Below are 20,635 nucleotides of genomic sequence, written 5' to 3'. Positions count from 1 at the left end.
ACAAAAAAAACCAAAACACAAAATTGCATCTCAAACACAGGCAACAAAAAATGCAGAATGTATTCTCCATAACTGTATTTTAATTTCACTAAAATAGTTATCTCATCAAATCTAGAAACATTTATTCTCATATTCACAGTAACATATTCATTCCTATCAGCATATTTATTCCAGAATCTAAGATAACTACTAAAGGTTCCAGTAATCAATGAGTTACAAAACAGCACAATGCACACAGAGGTTTTTCAAACCATTACACATCACCCTCTAACACTAAAGGCTAATGTTCCCTCTAGAAAACATCTCCGATTGATTTAAAATAGATTGGATGATCAAATGAGCCATCTGGAAGCAAAGGCTAAGCCAGTTCTCTGAGCCTCTTCATACCACATTTCAGCATCACATGCTATTATTTCAAGTATTTATTTGAGTCAAAAAGCATAGAATATAAGCAAGATAATAGAATTCCACCCTTTAGCTCCTCCTTTCTCTAACGGGATTGGATTTTAGGGGTGACAAGAAAACTTTTTCTATTCCTTTCCCCAGACCATCTTCAAAAATATTTTCTGGATTCTTGGTGTTGCAAGATGAGCAGACTTTCTATTTTGATGTTTAAATAGACAATATTTTAAAAGAAAAAAAAAATAGAAAAAGTTTATTTTCCAGTCTTTTAGCTTGCTCATTTCCTGCCTGATGCTTCCTCCAACTTTTGGCCTCTGGCAATATAGGAAGTTCATACTCTTGTGTTCCTTAAATTCATTTTTTTCATCACTTATTTTGCAACACTTTGAGCTACTTGTGATGCCCCTGCTTACACCTAGCTCCTAAAGAATTCGACATAAATAAAATAATTTCTACATTTTCACTTGTTTTAACTTTTTAGGCTCTTTTACCCCAGTCTGAAAAGAAAACATACTTCCAAAGTGCCATGAAGCTTTTGCAGTTTGCTCACATCTACCTAGAAGGGGCAAAAAAGTAAATAATTTATTTAAAATGAGGTAGGAATTCCTACTACAATCTGTAAGTAGACAATACTTCAGAATAAAACGCTTGTGTAAACCCTAATTTGGATCAGATAATTGGATAATCACGGAATGCTTTGGGTTGGAAAGGACCTTAGAGACTGTTCTTCCACCCCCTGCCACGGGCAGGAGACCTTCAACTGGACCAGAGTGCTCCCGACCCCATCCAGCCTGGCCTTGCTCCTTTCCTCCAGGGGATCTTCAGCACAACCCACATAGGTCTGGATGGCTTTTCCTCCCGAGCAGGAGCGGACACTCACGTGGACAGCTGCTCATGGTGTACCACTCCATGCACTGCCCGTAGGGGAAGGAGGCCACGTAGGCGTTGGAATCCACGCACTGCTTCATGTTGCTGCACCACATGCACTCGGAGCTGCCGCTGGTGCACTCGGCGCAGGCGGCGCGCAGCGCGCAGGGCGTGCGGCACTGCTTGGCGCTGTGGTTGGCTGTGGGGGAGGACAACCGTCAGTTCCCTTCCAGAAACAATCATGGAACGGGGCCATAAACACCATCCCATCCCACCCCAGCCCTGGCAGGGACAGCTCCCACTGTCCCAGGAGCTCCAGCCCCAGTGTCCAGCCTGGCCTTGGGCACTGCCAGGGATCCAGGGGCAGCCCCAGCTGCTCTGGGAATGGTGCTATGAGGGTGCCCTCCTCCTCTCTGCAGTTCTGCTGATGCACTCCTTAGTTTCCTTAGTTACCCTCCCCAGCAAAGTGTAGGGTAGAACCCTGTTTTACATGAGCACGTGTTTTACATGAGGTATGTGTTTTAAGGGATTTGATCAGTTCCAGACATCAAACAAGCACTGAAAGCAGAACTAATTCAGCAGTTTGTAGTATGAGCCGATGCTTTAAGTTTTGCTTCAAGTGTCTGTTCTCAGACCATAAAAACCAGGGTAAAGCTTAAACCCAAGTGCTGCAAGTGAAAACATATGGAATTTTGAGTTCAGGTTCTACATTCAGGATTCACATCCTGCACTTCCACAAAGAATGATTTCAACTGGTGCAGTGTACTTAAAATTTTTATTTAATCAACCAACTTCCCTAATACTTAAAGAGGCACTAATTGGTATTCAGAAATAATCAGCTACAATAGAGAATTAACAGACCAAGCCATCTGAAAAGATATGCAGTTTCAACAAAGCTAGAAGACTTTTCCCAAAAGCAAATAGCTTCGTTTTTTCAAAGTTCTCGTATCTCCAAAGTGCCTTGGCCAATTAATTTCAAACTTTGATAAAATCCTCCTCTGGCTACATAGCAGGGGAGGGGAAAAAGGGGAATTGAATTGGAAAGTTACTTTTATTTTTTTTCTTTTTTTGAAACAGGAGATTGCTCCATACCATAATTACCCTAAATGTCACATGCAGGTATGCAATTGAGAAAAAAATAATTCAAATAATGTACTTCAAATATTTTACAGTTAATAGCTTGAACGTTGAGCTATTTATAAAATTTCTCTTTCCTGCATGAAATACATACACAAAACAATGGTTCAGAAGTACTTTTCTTTGCTAAAGTCATGATGCAGCTGGTTTAAAATGTAACAAATTGCATTCTCTTTACTCTTCAGAAACTATAAATCAAGCAGACAGCTGTTGTTACCTGGCCTTTCACAGACAGAGCCGTTGACCTCGTTGATACACGTTGCTGCCTTCAATCCCTGCTGGGAAGGCTCAGCTAAATATCCACAAAATCCAGCATCACTTGGTTCATTGGGAAGCCACTGGAGGAGGGTGTTGGTGAAGGGAGACATGTCTTCCCAGCACCAATAGGACACATTGATTTTCCTTAGTCCAACCCATGGAGTCAAAGTTTTGGACTAGAAATAAAGGAGCAGGTCAAATCTAAATTAGTGTTGATGGCTACAAACTTCTTAATATAAAGGCCCTCTAAGACAACTATTTCTATTGGAAATTTGTTTTTTGGCACACTTGCACTTTGGGGAGGAGTATTTGAGGTCTGTTGGTATAATATGTGCTTCTACCACTAAAATCAGTAAAAATTACCTACTTCAAACTGATTTTATGCACTTTTATACTCCAGAGCTGCAGTTACCAACAGCAACAGGGTTACAAAGTATATCATGCTAACACCAACGAATTTTCTTGTTATTACTAAATATCTACATACAGTTTACTTGAAATAGGAGCAACTGCAAAGCAGAGCCTCCCCCGGCACAGCTACCAGCGCTGAAAGCCCCATCCTTGGGCACTGCCAGGGATCCAGGGACAGCCCCAGCTGCTCTGGGCACCTGTGCCAGGCACTGCCCACCCTGCCAGGGAACAATTCCTGTCCCAAATCCCATCCAGCCCTGCCCTCTGGCACTGGGAGCCATTCCCTGGCTCCTGTCCCTGCAGCCCTTGGCCCCAGTCCCTCTCCAGCTCTCCTGGAGCCCCTGCAGGGACTCTCAGCATTCCCTGCATTTTGCCCTTCTCCAGGGGAACATTCCCAGCTCTCCCAGCCTGGCTCCAGAGCAGAGGGGCTCCAGCCCTGGAGCAGCTCCGGGGCCTCCTCTGGACTCTCTCCAGCAGCTCCACGTCCTCCTGCTCTTGGCCCCGGGGCTGGGGCAGCTCTGCAGGTGGGGCCTCACCTGAGGGGCTCCGGGACACAATTCCCACCTTTCCTTTGGGATCAGCCCAGCCTGGGGCAGCTCTGCAGGTGGGGCCTCACCTGAGCAGGGCAGAGGGGCAGAATCCCCCCTCCCCTGCTGCCCACACTTTGAGATCAGCTCAGGATACAGTTTCCCACCTTACAAGCATTCTACACTAATATCCATTAAGACACACTCTTAATCTCTTTAGGCTCACTTTTCAAAGGACTCTGTTGGTGGAAAAAAACCTGTAAATTAACAATTCTTTTTTACTCAGTGTAAAGATTTAAACACTATGAGGGAAGGGTTACCATGTGTCTTTAGGAATTTACTTACACTCACTACTGGAATATCCAGAAACATCTGGAACTGCCAGAATCATGAATTTTTCCAGTATCCCAGGCTTGGTTCATCATTTTACAAAAGGTTTAACAAACAATCTTGTTTAAACTGCACCCTACCTTCTCCTGGACTAAACTGACTCCCTTCTGAAACACTGTCATTGTTGAAATTCCACTTCAAAATTACAAAGGGAATCAAGGCAAGAAATGTTCTTGTATTAACAGGGGAATATTTCTCTTAAGTACTGGAGCATGTTCTCCCTTGAAAAAAAGCAATCCTATTGCCCCCTGCCTCACTTTTCCTAGACAAAATGCTTCCCAGAGTGCCCTCTGGGATCCAGGAGGGGTTATTTTGATTATTTATTAATTTATTAATAATAATAATTTATTAATTATGTTAATCTGATGTGCCATCAGGCCACAGCAGCTTTCCAGGCTAATCCAGGAGTTTAGAAAAGATGCACAGCATCATTCTTTGTCAGGGCTGTAGCACCACCACCTGAACATCTTCCTTCTTCTTCCAGGGACTGGAAAAATATATATTTATTCCGTGGATGCATGAAGAGGGAACAATTCCAAATCACTTCTCCCTGGGTCCGACAGAAAAGTACCTGCCACTAAATCACACGCAAATAACGCCAAATAAGCCAAGCAGCTCTGTGGAATGAGAAGGTAACATTTTAAACAGCTGCTTTTCTGAGCAGTGTAAATAACTCAGTACTTTACATTAAACACCTCCAGTGCCCCAAAGGGACTTTTATTTATAAAATATTGTGCACAGGGCACCAGAGGGCTCCTGCTACAGTCCTGTATTCCAGCAGGGAAATGTGGATGTGATTCCAGTACAGAAAGTGATATCTCTAAGGCTCTGTGTATGTTTATATTTATCCTTCCCATTAACATTCTCTACAATTTCAGCTCAGAAGCACCCAGAGGGTACACTGAATTTCCAAAGAAAATCAGTTTGTTTTGGTTAAGAGGCATTTCTGTTGTGTACAGAGCACACAATACTCTGGCAAGGACTCCTCCACAGCCAGAGTTTTATCACACAAAGGGTGTACAAGGGAAGTACTCACTGAAGACTGGATTTTCTGCAGCTCCTTCAGAACAAATTCCACCTTTTTCTGGGTGGTGAGAGAAGCCAGTAGAGCACCGTTGGACCTGCAGGACAGTTTGGCATGATCGTAGTTCTCCTTGGCACTGGTGATCTTCAGGCAGGAATTGCCAACCAAATGCCAGTTTGTTCCACAGATATTTTCTGGGGACAAAGTGGGAAAGAAAGTAAATCCAGAGATACAGGTGACCTTCTCAACAATCAAGGTAGTGAATGAACCATGAAAAGACACGAGCCCAGGTGGGCAAGGGGCCACTGGAGGCTGCTGGTCCCTGGGCTGTGCCAGCTCTGGGGTGGCAGCAGGACCAGGGCAGTGCCCGTCCCCTGTGCTGGGGCACCTCCAGTGCTGGGACAGCTCTGGAGAGCCCTGGAGGGGCTGGAGCGTGGCCAGGGAAGGGAACGGAGCTGGGAAGGGGCTGGAGAATTCCTGAGGGAGCTGGGAAGGGGCTGGAGAATTCCTGAGGGAGCTGGGAAGGGGCTGGAGAATTCCTGAGGGAGCTGGGAAGGGGCTGGAGAATTCCTGAGGGAGCTGGGAAGGGGCTGGAGAATTCCTGAGGGAGCTGGGAAGGGGCTGGAGAATTCCTGAGGGAGCTGGGAAGGGGCTCAGGCTGGAGCAAAGGAGGCTCAGGGGGAATTTCTGGCTCTGCACAAGTTCCTGGCAGGAGGGGACAGCCGGGGGGATTTGGGCCCTGCTCCCAGGGAACAAGGGGAAATGCCCTCAAGTTGTGCCAGGAAAGGTTTAGGTTGCATAATAGGGAAAATTTCTTCTCTGAAAGTGTTGCCAAGCATTGGAAGGGTCTGCCCAGGTCAGTGCTGGAGTCCCCACCCCTGGAAGTGTTCAGAAAATGAGCAGATATGGCCCCTGGTGCTGTGGCTTAGTGCCAAGGCGAGGTTGGGACAGAGGTTGAACTTGATGATGATCTTGGAGATATTTTCCAGCCTTAATGATTCTATGAACCCTTCCACTAAGAAATACCTACAGCCCCATCCTAAACCAGTATGACTTAGAGGTGTGTTGATATATTGATATGCTGATACGTAATAATATTGGAGGAAAAGCAAATCGATTTAGCAATCAATATCAGCATTTGGTTATCTGCAGTTCATAATCAAAGCACTTATTACAATGTTGAATAGTAAAATTGTTGTAGGAGAAAGAGGAAAAAAACGAATTTGCATTTGGTTGATGTCTTGAAGCCACAGTTTTCAGGGGACCTTTTGTCAGGAGAGGGTTGTTGTGCTAATCCTGTCCACAGCACGAACTTCTACGATTAATCCGTGCTTCAACTTGAGCACAACCCCACTACTGAAGAACTCCTTACACTTTGTGATTAATTATTTCCCTTAAAGAAAAAACCCTGATGGACATTTCCAGTGTGAATTCAGACTTAACAGATGGAAAAGCTCTCAAGTGTCAATTTTTCAGACGAGCTTTTTATACATATGATCAGGTCATCCCCTTTTCTGCATCAAATAAAACAGACCAAGCTCTTTATCTCTCTCACTAAAAGATGTTTTTTCACTTTCATTGCTCTTCTTCAAAGTCTTCTCAATTTTAAACCATTGCAGACTGGAAAACACGAGACCTGGACATGACCAGACCTACCAGTTCCTAGGGGAAGGCTTTCCATGTCCATTAACTTGTCCTGCCTAATGGGTTTTCTCCCCTTTCTCTATATTTTATTACCCACAAATGTTAATCACTTAGCCTATACTTCCCTCCCAGTCACTGGGGAAAAAAAAAAATGTACTGCAAGGGAACTAATAACCAACTCTTCTGAGCTCCACTGGAAATACTCTAACAGGAGAATTTTCCTTAAACACTCCAGGTGTTACTTGCCTCATTTGTCCAGTATATGCCATTATGCTTTTGCACAATTTTAGTTCCTAAATTAAATAGCATGCATTATTAAATCTAATATCTTGCAGAAGCCTATTATCAACAGCTTTTATCAAATGAAAAGGGAGAAATAAAATACAGCCTAATAATTATATGAGTGATCATAGTCCTCTTCAGACAACTGGGACTGAAAAATGCTCCAGCAGACTTGCTGGATTTACTACAAATGAAGTTTCATACCAAAGCTGGTATGATTAAAGAACACTATTTGCTCCATCTTAACACAAAAAAATACAGATTTGGGGGTAAAACCAACAAAAATTTTAAAACCACGTAACAACTTTTGGAGTGGATGAATTTGGGTTATGCCACCAGTACCCACCTGGCAAAGCAATGCACTCCTGATTCCTAGGTTCCCACTGACAGTTTTGATCCATGGCACAGCTTTTACAACTCGTCTTTTTGTTACAGTAATAGGCAGGATTATCCTTAGGACAATTGTCATAGAGAGTAACAGGAACCTAAAATAAATAGCACAAGTGAGGCTTTTTCCAGTGTGCAAGCCATGTGGTTTTATAACAGCCATGATTACGACACTAAATATCACTGTTCAGCTCTACAAAGCAATTTATATATCCAAAAGCTGTGGAACTGGGCACAGTCTGGACTGGTTAGCCAAGATATTCCCCCAAACACCACCTGACAAGTTTTCCACTACTAAAGCTTTTACAAGAGGGCTGTTTTGTTTTCTAGGGAAAGCCCTATTTATATCAAATCAAAAATGTGATTAACGAATAATCATACCATGGTAAAACCTCCAACTCTTCCTCTGCCCACAGCCATCCTCCTAAATTCATTGGAAAATACCACACAAAACCCTTGGATCAAATTGAAAAAATCCAAGCATATAGCACTTCTGAGCTATACATGCACTGGGAATAACAAAACAGGGATCATAATACTGACAGAAAATGTGGACATTTGCTATTCCAAAGGGTAAAGTTAAATTAAGGAAGTGTTAAGAGCCATTACCTGTTCCTCTGTGCAGTTGTTGTGTGCTGGGATACACTGGTCAGAACACCACTGACAGCTGTTTGTGTTGGCTGTGCAGCTGTAGCAGTCTGTAATCTGATCACATTTTTCATTGTCTACAACTATCAAAGAAAAAAACCTGCATGACCAAAAACAGGCATTTCCTGACAGAGCTCTAAGAACTTGATTATTTACAGCAAAAGATACAACCAAATAGCAGTGCCTGTAGATTTTCTGTTAGCAACTAAAATCAGGTACTTTCATGTGTTTGAACTGATAGAAAATTGATTTTATTTACAACAGCAATCATTTTTAGTGCCCATGGAGCCCTAAAACACACCACCAGAAAATAATGCACCAAGACATGGAAGCACATGAACTAAGACACATTAATGCCCAGGGAAACGATGGCAGAGGATATTCCACAAAGACAGTGGCCATCTCCCATCACAGGCCCATCTTCCTGCAACCCTGGCTTTCAAGTGGAGCATTTTCATGTGAACTTTTCATTCATCTTTCCAATTATTTATTGCCTATATTTTGTGCAAATTTATTGTACATTGAGAGCCCGGCAATGTCCCTTTACATTAGTTTCTATTAAATAATTAAAGGCTGCACATCTGTTACAGAATCAAGGGTTCTATAATCAATTCAGAGCAATGAACGTATCAGGTTAAAGCTGTTTAAAATTTTCCTAAGAGGAAATACAGGAATCAGACCTTGAAACATTAATTCATTTTATATGCCTCTATACATAGAATCATAGAATCCCAGAATGGTTTGGGTTGGAAGGGACCTTGAAGATAATCTGGCACCAACCCCCTGCCAAAAAAATAAAGTAACTTTTCCTAAAGCAGTATTCCTGCTGTCTCCTTTGAAGAGTACAGGATAACTCCACCAGGAATCCAGATGCCCTTCCTTGCCCTGTGGTGCTCTTCAGCAAATTCTTGGCTCTCACAAGGTCAATTCTTGGAGCAAATATTTACAGAATGATGGTCCAGGCCTGGTTCCTGGCTGGTGATGTTTGTTAGGGGTAGAAAAGTAAATCCAAGAAGCAGGGTAGGAAAAAGATCTCATGAACAAGCAGTTTCAGAAGCAGTAGATAGAAACATCTCCCCATCTCCATGACCCTTGGTCAGAGGAAGGGCTCCCAGGAAGGACAACCACAGCCCCCCATCTAAAACTGGCCTTGTAATGACTTACAATTAACAAAGGACAGAATTCGGAAAAAGAGCCTGCACACCTTTCAGAAAAGGGAATAGAAAGAATGTGACACATACCTGGCTTGGCAGGACAGTCTTCAAAGACCTTTTGCTGCTGCTCCACTGTTGCATTTTCCCAGGGGATGCAGCGAGGAGGGCGGGGAGCCCACACACATCTGACACCAGGACCTGCCCGAAGGCAGGACGTCTCCTTGTCAAAAGCCTCACATCTCTCAGGTGTGAACTTCAGGATGTCACTCAGGAGGAGGCTGTTGAAGCCTCCAAATACGTACATGGTGCTGGACAACATGGAAGTAAAGAGAGAAAAATTCACAGCTGTTTCATGGCCAGACCACCGCTCCAAGTAAATGGGATTTAAGGTCTGAGGGAAGTGCTTTATTACATGCCAGCATATATAAATCCAAATAAATAGCTCTTGGTTAAGAGGGGCACTAAAGAAAAGGTCAGACAAATTTCACCGTTTCAGAGAAGCCAGCGAGACTCAACACAGACTCAAAGCTATTCAAGGTCATGAACGAATCTTCCCCTTCAGCCAAAACTTTCAGGGGACTTGATCAACATGATTATACATAAAATGCTGCAAAAAATGTGGGATCCTCCTGTAATCTACACTGGAAAGGCACAGAGGAAGGCTAAAAATTATGGAGATGGTATCACAGGATTAAACCAGAGTTCAGAAACTGACAACGAACGACTGGTGCTGTCACTCTCTCTGCTCCTCTGCAAGAAAACCACACTTTGCATGGCTGGTAACAACTGAGCAGAGTCACTGCATCAATTAAAAAACCCCAAACAACCCCCAATATAAATAGTATTTTGTAGGGGGAGGAGTGGGGGACTTCAAACCTCCCTCAGTATCACAGCTGCACTAGGCAAAACATTAAATTTTAGTAGCTATACAAAAATGTCACATAAAAATTCTCTGTGCATCCATGTCTGTCAATGCACCTTTAAAACTATGGTGAAGGAGAGCCAAGATAAGTTTTGGTTAAATAACAGATAAGTTTTGGTTGAATAGTAAATATTTTTATTATGATTTTCATTCTATTTTAGAACTCCTATGAAATTAATTTCTCAAACTTGGTTGCAATGATTCAGTAACAGGTATTCTGGAAGCCGGGATACCAGTACAGTGTCTAAGGCTTAACAGCCAAAATCTCACCTAAGATTTCACCCAAGTACTGGACTTCACGTACCTGAGGAAGAGCAGCCCCATAGGATAAGGAACGTAAAAAATTTAAAAAAGAAAATTTAAAAAAGCATGACTGAAATTCAGATTTCAAAATAAATGTTGTCAGTGCAGCTAAGAAATAACTGTGAAATACACTGAAATGCAAAATTATGAAATAAATAAAAAATAGAAATATATATAAAAATAATTTTAAAAAGTCAAATTATTGAAAAAACAAAGTGAACTGAGACAGTTTAGCCCAGTGAAGAAGGGCTGATGTAACAGATGAATACTGAAGACAATACAAGAATAAAGATCTGAAAAATTTCAGAGATTCACAGAATGGTTTGGATGGGAAGGAACCTTAAATTCCACCTCATTCCACCCCATGCCATGGGCAGGGACACCTTCCACTAAACCAGGTTGCTCCAAACTCCCTCCAAGCTGGCCTTGGACACCTGCAGGGATGGGGCAGCCCAGACCCCCGTGGACAAGGAGGTTTGTGACAGCCCCTCAGGTGCTCCAGAGCTCCTCATCCACACGTGCACATTCCCAGAGCTGGGGAACAGCTCTGCCCTTACCTGTTGTACAGCACAGCAGAGTGCCCAAACCTGTTCACATCGTGCTGGAGAGCTGGGCGAGGGAGGACAGACCATCGATCACAGGCTGGAAGTGAAAAACACCCATTTCAGAAATGTTTCTCTGGATAATGAAGGAGAACTCACACAGCATGATCCTTCCTAGAAGATGCCAAAGCACCTGTGATCTTTCGTTAAAGGCCCTGAGGGGCTGGAGGGAGCCCAGGGAAGGGAACAGAGCTGGGAAGGGGCTGGAGAATTCCTGAGGGAGCTGGGAAGGGGCTGGAGAATTCCTGAGGGAGCTGGGAAGGGGCTGGAGAATTCCTGAGGGAGCTGGGAAGGGGCTGGAGAATTCCTGAGGGAGCTGGGAAGGGGCTGGAGAATTCCTGAGGGAGCTGGGAAGGGGCTGGAGAATTCCTGAGGGAGCTGGGAAGGGGCTCAGGCTGGAGCAAAGGAGGCTCAGGGGGAATTTCTGGCTCTGCACAAGTCCCTGGCAGGAGGGGACAGCCAGGCTCTCCTCTCAGGGAACAGGACAAGAAGAAGCTGCTTTTCCTCCTTTCCTAGTAGGATTTTTCACGATGTAACAACTTCTGGTTTTATCTGTTTATACATGAATAATTTGCAGTTTTGCCCCCAACCAGTATCACTGAGAACAGAGACTTATCTTTTTTTACTTCTCCCATTGCCATTATGTTCCTAGAGGGCAGATACCCATGTTTTTGAAAATATTTTTCACTCATCATAGCTTAAGGATTTGTGGCTGTTTTTCTCTTTTAATACAATGTTAGATTATTCCATCTTTTTCTATTAGCATAAAATTTATAAGTTCTGCTTCATTTTTTACTTGGTTTCTCAGGTAATTTTTTCCTTTGGGCAGCATGGGAGAAAAAACAAATTAAGAAACATCTAACCCACTGAGCAAAGGAACAAAAGTAGGAAAAGTCAGCCCAACTCCTAACACTTAAACTTCATAAAGGGAATGGATCACCTTGGGGGCCAATATCCCAGAGGCAATTTACACAATTTAGATTCAATTTACACAATTAAGACAGAAAAGTCAATCTTCTGTAAAGATCTACAGAGCCCTCAAATACTCCTAAGATTCTTTAATACGAGATAAAACCACTGTGTCATGGACTGACCATCTGCAAAAAAAAACAAACCCACAAAAAAACTATTCCATGGATAAACTGCAAGGGCAAAGGAAAAAAAGTTATAATTTTTATTAAATTTAATTGGAGAATTGTTGGATAAAACAACAGATGCAGAGCAATTTTGTTAAAGAGCGCTGATAAAGAAAAGACAGAATACACAGCTAGATTTCGTACTTTGATAAACTGTGATTTTGAAATTTATTTTTACATGTCATTTGCTCCATTTTCAAAGAATTTACCTAGCCCAGCATTACACACAAGCCAAGCATGACAGTTCCAATTTTTAATAGGAGACTTCAGAAAAATTGGACAGCAATTTGCAAATTTTTAGCCATTAAGTTGTGTGTTATGTGAGGCCAAGAAACATGTTTTTCTAGATTAATAGAAGGCCTGAAATATTTTTCTTTCTAAGCTTCTTCTCCTTTTTTAACCAGAGATCAAGTATTGGAAAAACTGAGTAATTCTGAGACTACGAAGAATCTTCTCCTTCCTGACTTAACCTAAAACTTACAATGCCAGGATTCCTTAAATGTACTGTTCAAACAGAACGCATCAACTAGGAAAACATCCAGCCTCTCCCTGTGTTTGTCATCAGAATCAGAATTTCGATGGGGTAAATAGAAGAGTTTTAGTTTCTCTTCTGTGGGGAGACAAGATCAATTTAAAAGTAGCACCTTTATATAAGTAGCAGGTGGAGGATTAAGTGAGGCATTTTTCCATCCAAAGCTTCTGCAGAGCAGGAAGCTTTTGGACAAAGGCCATAGAGACCAGTTTTGGGGACAGAAAGAGCTAATTGGCCATTTCAGTCAGCAGAAAATAGTGAAAATACTGTGAGGCAGCTCTGTCCAAGTGCTCACCCAACCCAAATGTCAACAATACAAAGGCTTGTCCTGAGAATCGAGAATAACACATGCACACAGCTGGAGTGTTATCCTGAAACCTGTGCAAACTAAGCAATACCTGGACAATTTGGGCTGAACATTCCCCAACCTGGTCAAGTAGAGGATAAAAAAGTATTTAAGAATTTTTATTGCTCACCCCCAGCACACATCTCAGTGCAAGCTGTTAGCATTGCCCCACGCTGAAAAAAGATTTTATGTCCTCCCAATACTCAGTGCATGTGCTCTGATTACTTGGAAATTTGAGGAGGGAAAACCAGAAAAATTTGATGATGTAAATAAAATTAGTTACTATCAAAATAAGCTTTAATGGCAAAGGTTAAGGAGAAGACCTCGGTTTGAGGCATTTGTTTCAGACTGGGTTTAATTCCACTTCTCTCCAGTCTTCCAATCATCACTGTGATCATTAATCAGTCATGATCACTAATCAACAAGATGTAAAAAACAAATAAAGCAGCCAGACATCATATTATAAAAGTAGGGAATAAAGAAAATGATTAAGCTTCTCCACTGAAGGCTTTCAGTATCAACTGACCTTGCTGGGTTTTCTCCTGGGTAACTTGTGCCTTGGGAGCATGAAGGGATAGATAACGGGGGTTATATGGGCTTATTCCCATGGAGACCAACATGAGCATGACCAGGGTAATTAATTACTGCAGAGATCATGCATCAAGAACCACTGAAAAGGTGTTTCTGCTGTGACACAAATGATGAGCCTCCACCCTAGTGCATTCCTAGCCACTTGGGATAAAGAAATGGGATGCACAATGACTCCTGCAATGAAGAGAATAAAATAAGTGGTCTTATTTCTGAAAAAAAAAAATGTTCTTTTCAGGCTGAGAGCCTCTTCTCTAAGGAATGAGGGGACACAAGAACATTTCTCACCCATCATGTGAGGTAAAATCAATGTAAGCTCCACACACATCAGTGGATATCTGGTAAGAACTGGGGATGTGGACTACATCACTCATGTCATGTAACATGAACCTGTCTGTTACCCAAACTGAATCAAAATGAACATCATTATTGGCATATTTTGTCAAATTAATGCAATTTGTGTTTTAGACCTAACAGAGAGTTCAACAGTTCAGGGCATATAGCAGAATGCAGAAAGAAAAATCTATCACTGTTGCTACCAAAGTTTGAAAAAATCAAACTGTTCATGACTGCCACAGAATGACAAAATACTTTGGGCTGGATGGCACCTTAAAACAATGTAATTTCAGCTCTGAGCCAAGGGCAGGAACAACTTCCACTAGACCAGGCTGCTCCAAGCCCCATGCAACCTGGTCAAATACCTCATTTTAATTCTTCAATTAAAAGAAAAATCAAAATAAAGCTCTCTAGGAGCACACAAAGGTTCCAGAGGGATGTGACTAGAAATCACAAGAGGCAGAGTGGGATGATTGCTGTAACAGAGAGCAAAAGGGCACACGGATAACAAACCCTGACGACCCAAGTATTCACTCGCATTTTCCTCTCACGAACCAGGAGAGAGATCTTGATGAACAGCCACTCTGAGATTTCAGATTTACAGGATTATTTCAGGGAAGCCATATTTAGAGCACTCTGAGAGCAAAAGGTGAATGTCAGAGTACTACTGAGTGGCATTTTTGCCCATTGTGAATTACCTGGGTGTGTATGTACCTCCTTTAATGTTATTTCACCTCTTTCCTTGTTCTTCTTAAAGTCAGTCTCAGGAATCCAAATCCACAAATAAATGCTGCCCTCTCCTGGCTATTGAAAGTCAGCAAATCCAACCTAGTAATTGGGCTTTATTATTGAATAAAGCAGTTAAAACAAGAGCGTGCACTGTACAGGCTGAGTTCCAACAGGGTCTAGTGCTTGTAACTGTCCTAAGAACTTAAATTTTTGACCAATCATAGATTAAAACACACTCAAAATATCAGAACAGATTTATGGCTGAGAGAGCAGGGCAGGAAACAGACTCAAGCTGAGCCAGGGAAGACATAGATTAGATATTAGGAAGTATTTTTTCATGCAGAGGGTTGCAAAACACTGGAACGAGCAGCCTAGGGCAGTGATGCAGTCACTGTCTCTGGAAGTGTTCAAAAAACGTGGATGTTCAAAATGTGGATGTGGCACTTGAGGACGTGGTTTAGTGGTAAAACTGCTGGTGGTGCTGGGTTGCCAGTTGAACTTGATCTTAAAGGTTTTTTCCTTAATGTTTCCATGGTTTTATGATTCTGTAACAATATGCCCTTTAAAACCTAACTTTTAATGCCCAAGGTTGTGTATAAACTGTTGACAAAGGAACTGCTGTTGTCTGTAACTGGAAATCACTGCACCTCATTTGCCTGGAATTCTGTAGCAGGCTAATGAGCCTCTCCTGTTGCATATCCCTGTGCCCAGCACCATTTGGGATAACACACCCACATGTAAATCAGGCATTCTAGAGACAAACTGAGGACAGCCCCCTGGGAACAGCCAAGTATTTGGGGGTTTGTTATAATTTCTGCAAGAACTTACCAATATCATAGGCCATAAAATCTGAAGAAAAGCACTTGGCTCCATGGCTCATGGAGGTGTCATTGTGAGTGTTTCCTCCAAACACCAGCATGGTCCCACTCACTATCACAGCTGTGTGCAAGTAGCGGAAAAATCGGCTGTCTTTCAAAATAGTCCTTCAGAAATAAAAATATATGTATTAATGAGACTGCTAAGTGCCTGGCAATGGCAAAACACTCCATAAATCCAAGCTGAAGAACATTTTGAGGGTGCAGGGAGGAAGGTGATAGTATCTAACTACTTTTCTAATGAGGTGCTTAACAATGACATTCCACACTGTTCAATTCCACCTGTAATTTCATTCTCATCTTTCTATTTGCTTTGCCAATTAATAGGAGAAATATATCTATGAGAGCCTCTTTCCAAAGCTACGGATCTTCAAATCATCAATTCCTTCCCTAGGGATTCTTAAGTTTTCCCACTAACTTGTCTTTTGAACAAAGCCTGGGAAGGCTCCAATATTTTGTAGTAACTCTGCTTTTATAGTAACCCAAAAAATTCTTTCACACTGGGCAGCATCTGTTGCTCACAACTAAAAATTCTATTTTAAGGAAATCTATACAGCTCCTGAAAATGGAATCCTGCAGGTTAATACCTGTACAACACGCTGGCTCATCGATGACTAAATCATGGGAAGCACTAATCAAACTCACCACTGAGCTCAAGATTAATCAGTAGGATTAACGGCACTGAACACAGAGGATCGTATTTCTGAGACTTTTCCTACTTTTCTGAGAGGATTTGTGTTGAAGAAGATGCTGCCCCTCTGCCCTGCTCAGGTGAGGCCCCACCTGCAGAGCTGCCCCAGCCCCGGGGCCAAGAGCAGGAGGACGTGGAGCTGCTGGAGAGAGTCCAGAGGAGGCCCCGGAGCTGCTCCAGGGCTGGAGCCCCTCTGCTCTGGAGCCAGGCTGGGAGAGCTGGGAATGTTCCCCTGGAGAAGGGCAAAATGCAGGGAATGCTGAGAGTCCCTGCAGGGGCTCCAGGAGAGCTGGAGAGGGACTGGGGCCAAGGGCTGCAGGGACAGGAGCCAGGGAATGGCTCCCAGTGCCAGAGGGCAGGGCTGGATGGGATTTTGGGCAGGAATTGTTCCTGGCAGGGTGGGCAGTGCCTGGCACAGGTGCCCAGAGCAGCTGGGGCTGTCCTTGGATCCCTGGCAGTGCCCAGGGCCAGGCTGGACACTGGGGCTGGAGCTCCTGGGACAGTGAAAAGGGGTGGAATGGGTTGAGTTTTAAGGTCCCTTCCACTAAGGAACATCAAATTGAGTGTGTGGTTGATGCACCTTTGGGACAGGATTTGTTCCAGAGGGACCTGAAGGAACTCAAGAAGAGGGCCCATGGGAAGGTAGTGAGATTTAACAAGGAAATAGAGGGCCTAAATCACTGAAGAATAAAACAAAGAGTCAAGGACACAAAAGAACGCAGAGATAGATATGACCAGATAGTCCTACACTCTCCACTTGTTCAACAGGGCTTGCCAGACTGACAAAATAAGTGTCACAAAAGAAAATTTGTGCTGCAAGAGTTTGGAAGAACATTGTCACTTTGTTAAGGTTCTGCCTACTCAGGCAGATTTGTCCACTCCATGGCTGAAGTGGAAGATCAAATTCATCCAGAGAGGAAGTGGGGTTATTTCTGTGTGTACAACTGTGTGGGAAGGAGGGGGTTGGAAATTAGTCACTCATTACCTTCCTCATCAGTACAGACTCACAAACAGATGTTGCAGAAACACAAGCTATTTTAACACCTAATAAGAGATGTAGTGACTCAAATTTACATATGTTAACCCAAAAGACAGTCTCCTCTTTGTCAGGAGCCTTTAGAATCAATGTTAAGAAAAACACAGAATTAAGGAAAATGTATTTCACCTCTGTTGCTCCAGGCTATGAAGTGTGGCTATAGCTTTTTAATAAAACTCACCTTTGGGCTGAACAAATCCCAGAAGATTTCAGCTTAAGAAATGAACATTTCAAGCAGTTATAGAGCCAGAAGAAAATAGGGTTATAATAGAAATTCTTTTACAGCCTTAACTGCAGAATGATTATCACTTGCTTGACTGCAGTAACTGCACTCATATGCACAGGCTGCATGCCTAGCATGAAAAAAACATCAAATATTTTTCTTTTCAGCTTGAATCAAACAAAAGATTAAAATGGATCTCTTGGCTTGTTCACAGCCCTGATGATATTGATTGTATCATTCTCTATTCATAACGGGACATAAAAACAAGAGATCCAAGATCACAGCATCTATCCTGAATTCAGGTATGTATAAGCCACTGTACCCTTATCAAATACCCATTATCTTGTTCACTAGAAACAAAACTGACAGGGGAGGAAACAGGAAAAAGACAGAAGAAGAACCACTTACCACATATGGGAATCAACTTCATATTTGTACAAATCATCTGCCAGCCTGTACTTGTTGGCACTGAATGCTTTGTAACCCCCATGGATGTAGATTGATCTCGTATTTGGATCATAAACACTGCTGTGACCATATCCTCCTTGCACCAAAGCTCCACTCGTCTGTAAGATGCTCCAGGTATTTGTCACTGAAAAATATGAGTGACAAAACATGGTTAACTTCTCAGCATTAATAACTCATCAACAATGTGGTGAAATAAACTGGGATTCCCTTGACTCAGATCTAGACACTGCCTCTATCACTTCATAATCAGAAACATTCTCCTTCAAAAAGTCTGTTGTCAAGAAGCATTGCCAGGTATTTTTAATTGGAGCAGAAATACCTCTTCCACAGTCATTTATTACATTTTGCTCACAAGCTAAGTAAATGAGAAATAAAAACTAGACAAATAATAGATTGCATTTCAATGACATGAAAATGCCAGTGTTTGCGTTCAGGAACACACATCATCACAGAATGATTACATGAAGGTGCTTTATTAAAGAGCTCTGGGTGTCAGGGGTGCACATACCCAAATCTGACCCGCCTTGGTTTTGAGCTGAACATGTTTTTATATTCTGTCATTATATAACTTACATATTAATTATTAAGCTTACATTGTTCTATTGCATGCATTGATTTTACCCAAGCATGGATTTCTCATGATCCCACCAAACTGCTAACATAGCTTCTCATGATTCTTTAAACAATAATTATATCTAATCACATCTAACAATTGTATCATTTATCATATGCTGACTACACAGGTGCAGTTTCACATGATTTTAGCAAGCACAAGGCCTAACATTTCCCAGTGCCCCCTTTTAACACTTTTCCCAGGGCTTGCCAAGCCTAACTTTCTTTCAAACTCCCCAGATTTTATATGATTTTAAAATCTTTTACTATCACCAGCACTGTGACTTGATTTGGAATGGGACTCAAGAGCACTTTTACATTATATATGTATATATATAAATATATATATAAAGCCAGATAGCACTGAAGCCAAGTCTGACTGTGAAGAACACTGCAGTTAAAAACTAACATGTGATTCATGATCCTATATCTCACTCACTAAAATAACATTGGTCTGAATCACTTCAGACGTATTATAATGACAACTGAAATAAAAATACCAGATTACACACCAAATCTCTGTAGTAAGTGCTGAATGAAACCCCTGTATACAAGCTTCCCAACTCCAGGCCAGAGCAGGCACACAAACGGCAAAGGAACTGAACAGTCTGCAAGATCACACATGGCAAAAACAAATCACTGCCCCAACACACTCTGGTTCTCTCTGGATTTCTCATAGAGGAAAAAATCTCGCCCACATGGACTGCAGAGAATCAGGCTCCAGTAGATCCTCTGGATCAGCATGACTGGAGGACAAGGATAACAGGTCCAAAGTGCAGACAGGGCCATTATTCCCGAGAATAACCAGCACATTCCTGTTGTGAACTTCCTGTGCTTAACTAGGATGTCTACATGGTCTGTGGAGCCAGGAACGTGCCTCCACTTCTGAGTTAGGTAGAAGTTCAGTTTACCTGAAAAGCTTCCTGTGCTTCTCCACTGGTGATAGTAGAAATCTCTGGATCCTAAAATCAGAGCCTGGACCATTCCAGGATATGGGAGTCAGATCCTATCAGGGATATAGGAATCCAGAAATTCAGCACCTGTTTCCCACAGCATCTGCTGCTGGGGACATGGGTGTCAGGTTCAGCAGATATTTGGTCTGAATTGTTACAGCCATTATCATAATTGCAGAATTGAAAAATAATTTCAGAGGTGTATGTTTTGTCAGAGGGAGAGAGGAAAATTAATCTAAATTGTCCCAGAGCTGCCCTGCTTTACCTCTCAATTACAGCTTTAGGTCTTTGGGACCTAAAACTGTGTATAAAGCTGGAGGCATGTGGCTTTCTGCTCAAAACATATACAAATATGTTAGGTTCAACTACCTGCAAATACAAACAGGAGGAAGAGAACACATTTGCCTGTGTTTTGCTATCTGAACATGAGTCATTTAAATAACTTTCAAACCAACTCTTATACTTGAAGGGACTGGCAGGAGGGCCCCACTCACCCAGGTTGTACTCCTGGACGTTGCTGATGTAGCCGTAGAGGGGGCAGTGCCCAAACAGGACGAGCATGACGGTGCTGTTGTCGTGCAGCGTGACGATGTGCGCCGAGTGCCCCACCACGGCGTACTGCTCCTTGGCCTTGGGCGCCACCGCGGCCCAGCTCTGGCTGGGGATGTGGAACACCCACAGCTGGCTGCTCACGTTCCCTGTCGCATCTATCTTACCACCATACATGTAGATCTTATCCTGAAAGAAGGCAGATAAAATAAGGTCAAGGAGCTCAGCATTTAGGAAGCAGCTATTTGGTAAGGAATTAAGCTGCTGGTCTGAAGTTACTTAATAAAGTCCCCTGTGGACAAGGGCCTGGAGTGACAGAACACAGGGAATGTCTTCCCACTGCCAGAGGGCAGGATTAGATGGGATACTGAGAAGAAATTCTTCCCTGTGAGGGTGGGGAGGCCCTGGCACAGGGTGCCCAGAGCAGTTGTGGCTGCCCCATCCCTGGAAGTGTCTAAGACCAGGCTGTATGGGGCTTGACCCATCTGGGATAGTGGAAGGTCTCTGACCACAGCAGGGGATCGGGACTAGATGATCTTTTAAGTCCCTTCCAACTCAAACCATTTTCTGATTCCATGATGAATTTCCGTGTTTTGAGGTTCT

The 20,635-nt window shown here is 42.7% G+C and overlaps 1 protein-coding gene across 1 annotated transcript in view; it reads right to left on the bottom strand.

Annotated features, from left to right (window-relative positions):
* ATRN (attractin) overlaps window positions 1-20,635 on the bottom strand; it is a 148,726-nt gene that overhangs the window by 75,960 nt on the left and 52,131 nt on the right. Inside the window, exons 8-17 of the mRNA XM_088056270.1 lie at window positions 19,978-20,221; window positions 17,859-18,042; window positions 15,454-15,608; window positions 10,914-10,998; window positions 9,219-9,439; window positions 7,939-8,060; window positions 7,289-7,427; window positions 5,029-5,210; window positions 2,624-2,840; window positions 1,283-1,468 (exon numbers count right to left, since the gene is read on the bottom strand). Coding sequence (XP_087912396.1) covers window positions 1,283-1,468; window positions 2,624-2,840; window positions 5,029-5,210; window positions 7,289-7,427; window positions 7,939-8,060; window positions 9,219-9,439; window positions 10,914-10,998; window positions 15,454-15,608; window positions 17,859-18,042; window positions 19,978-20,221 — 1,735 coding nt within the window. The remainder of the gene's footprint in view (window positions 1-1,282; window positions 1,469-2,623; window positions 2,841-5,028; window positions 5,211-7,288; window positions 7,428-7,938; window positions 8,061-9,218; window positions 9,440-10,913; window positions 10,999-15,453; window positions 15,609-17,858; window positions 18,043-19,977; window positions 20,222-20,635) is intronic.

This window comes from Pseudopodoces humilis, chromosome 6 (genome assembly GCF_049639895.1).
Source record: "Pseudopodoces humilis isolate 2021_Gansu_Grassland_sample_001 chromosome 6, ASM4963989v1, whole genome shotgun sequence".
In the NCBI taxonomy this organism is placed as follows: Eukaryota; Metazoa; Chordata; class Aves; order Passeriformes; family Paridae; genus Pseudopodoces; species Pseudopodoces humilis.
This window is presented reverse-complemented; position numbering and strand designations above follow the sequence as displayed.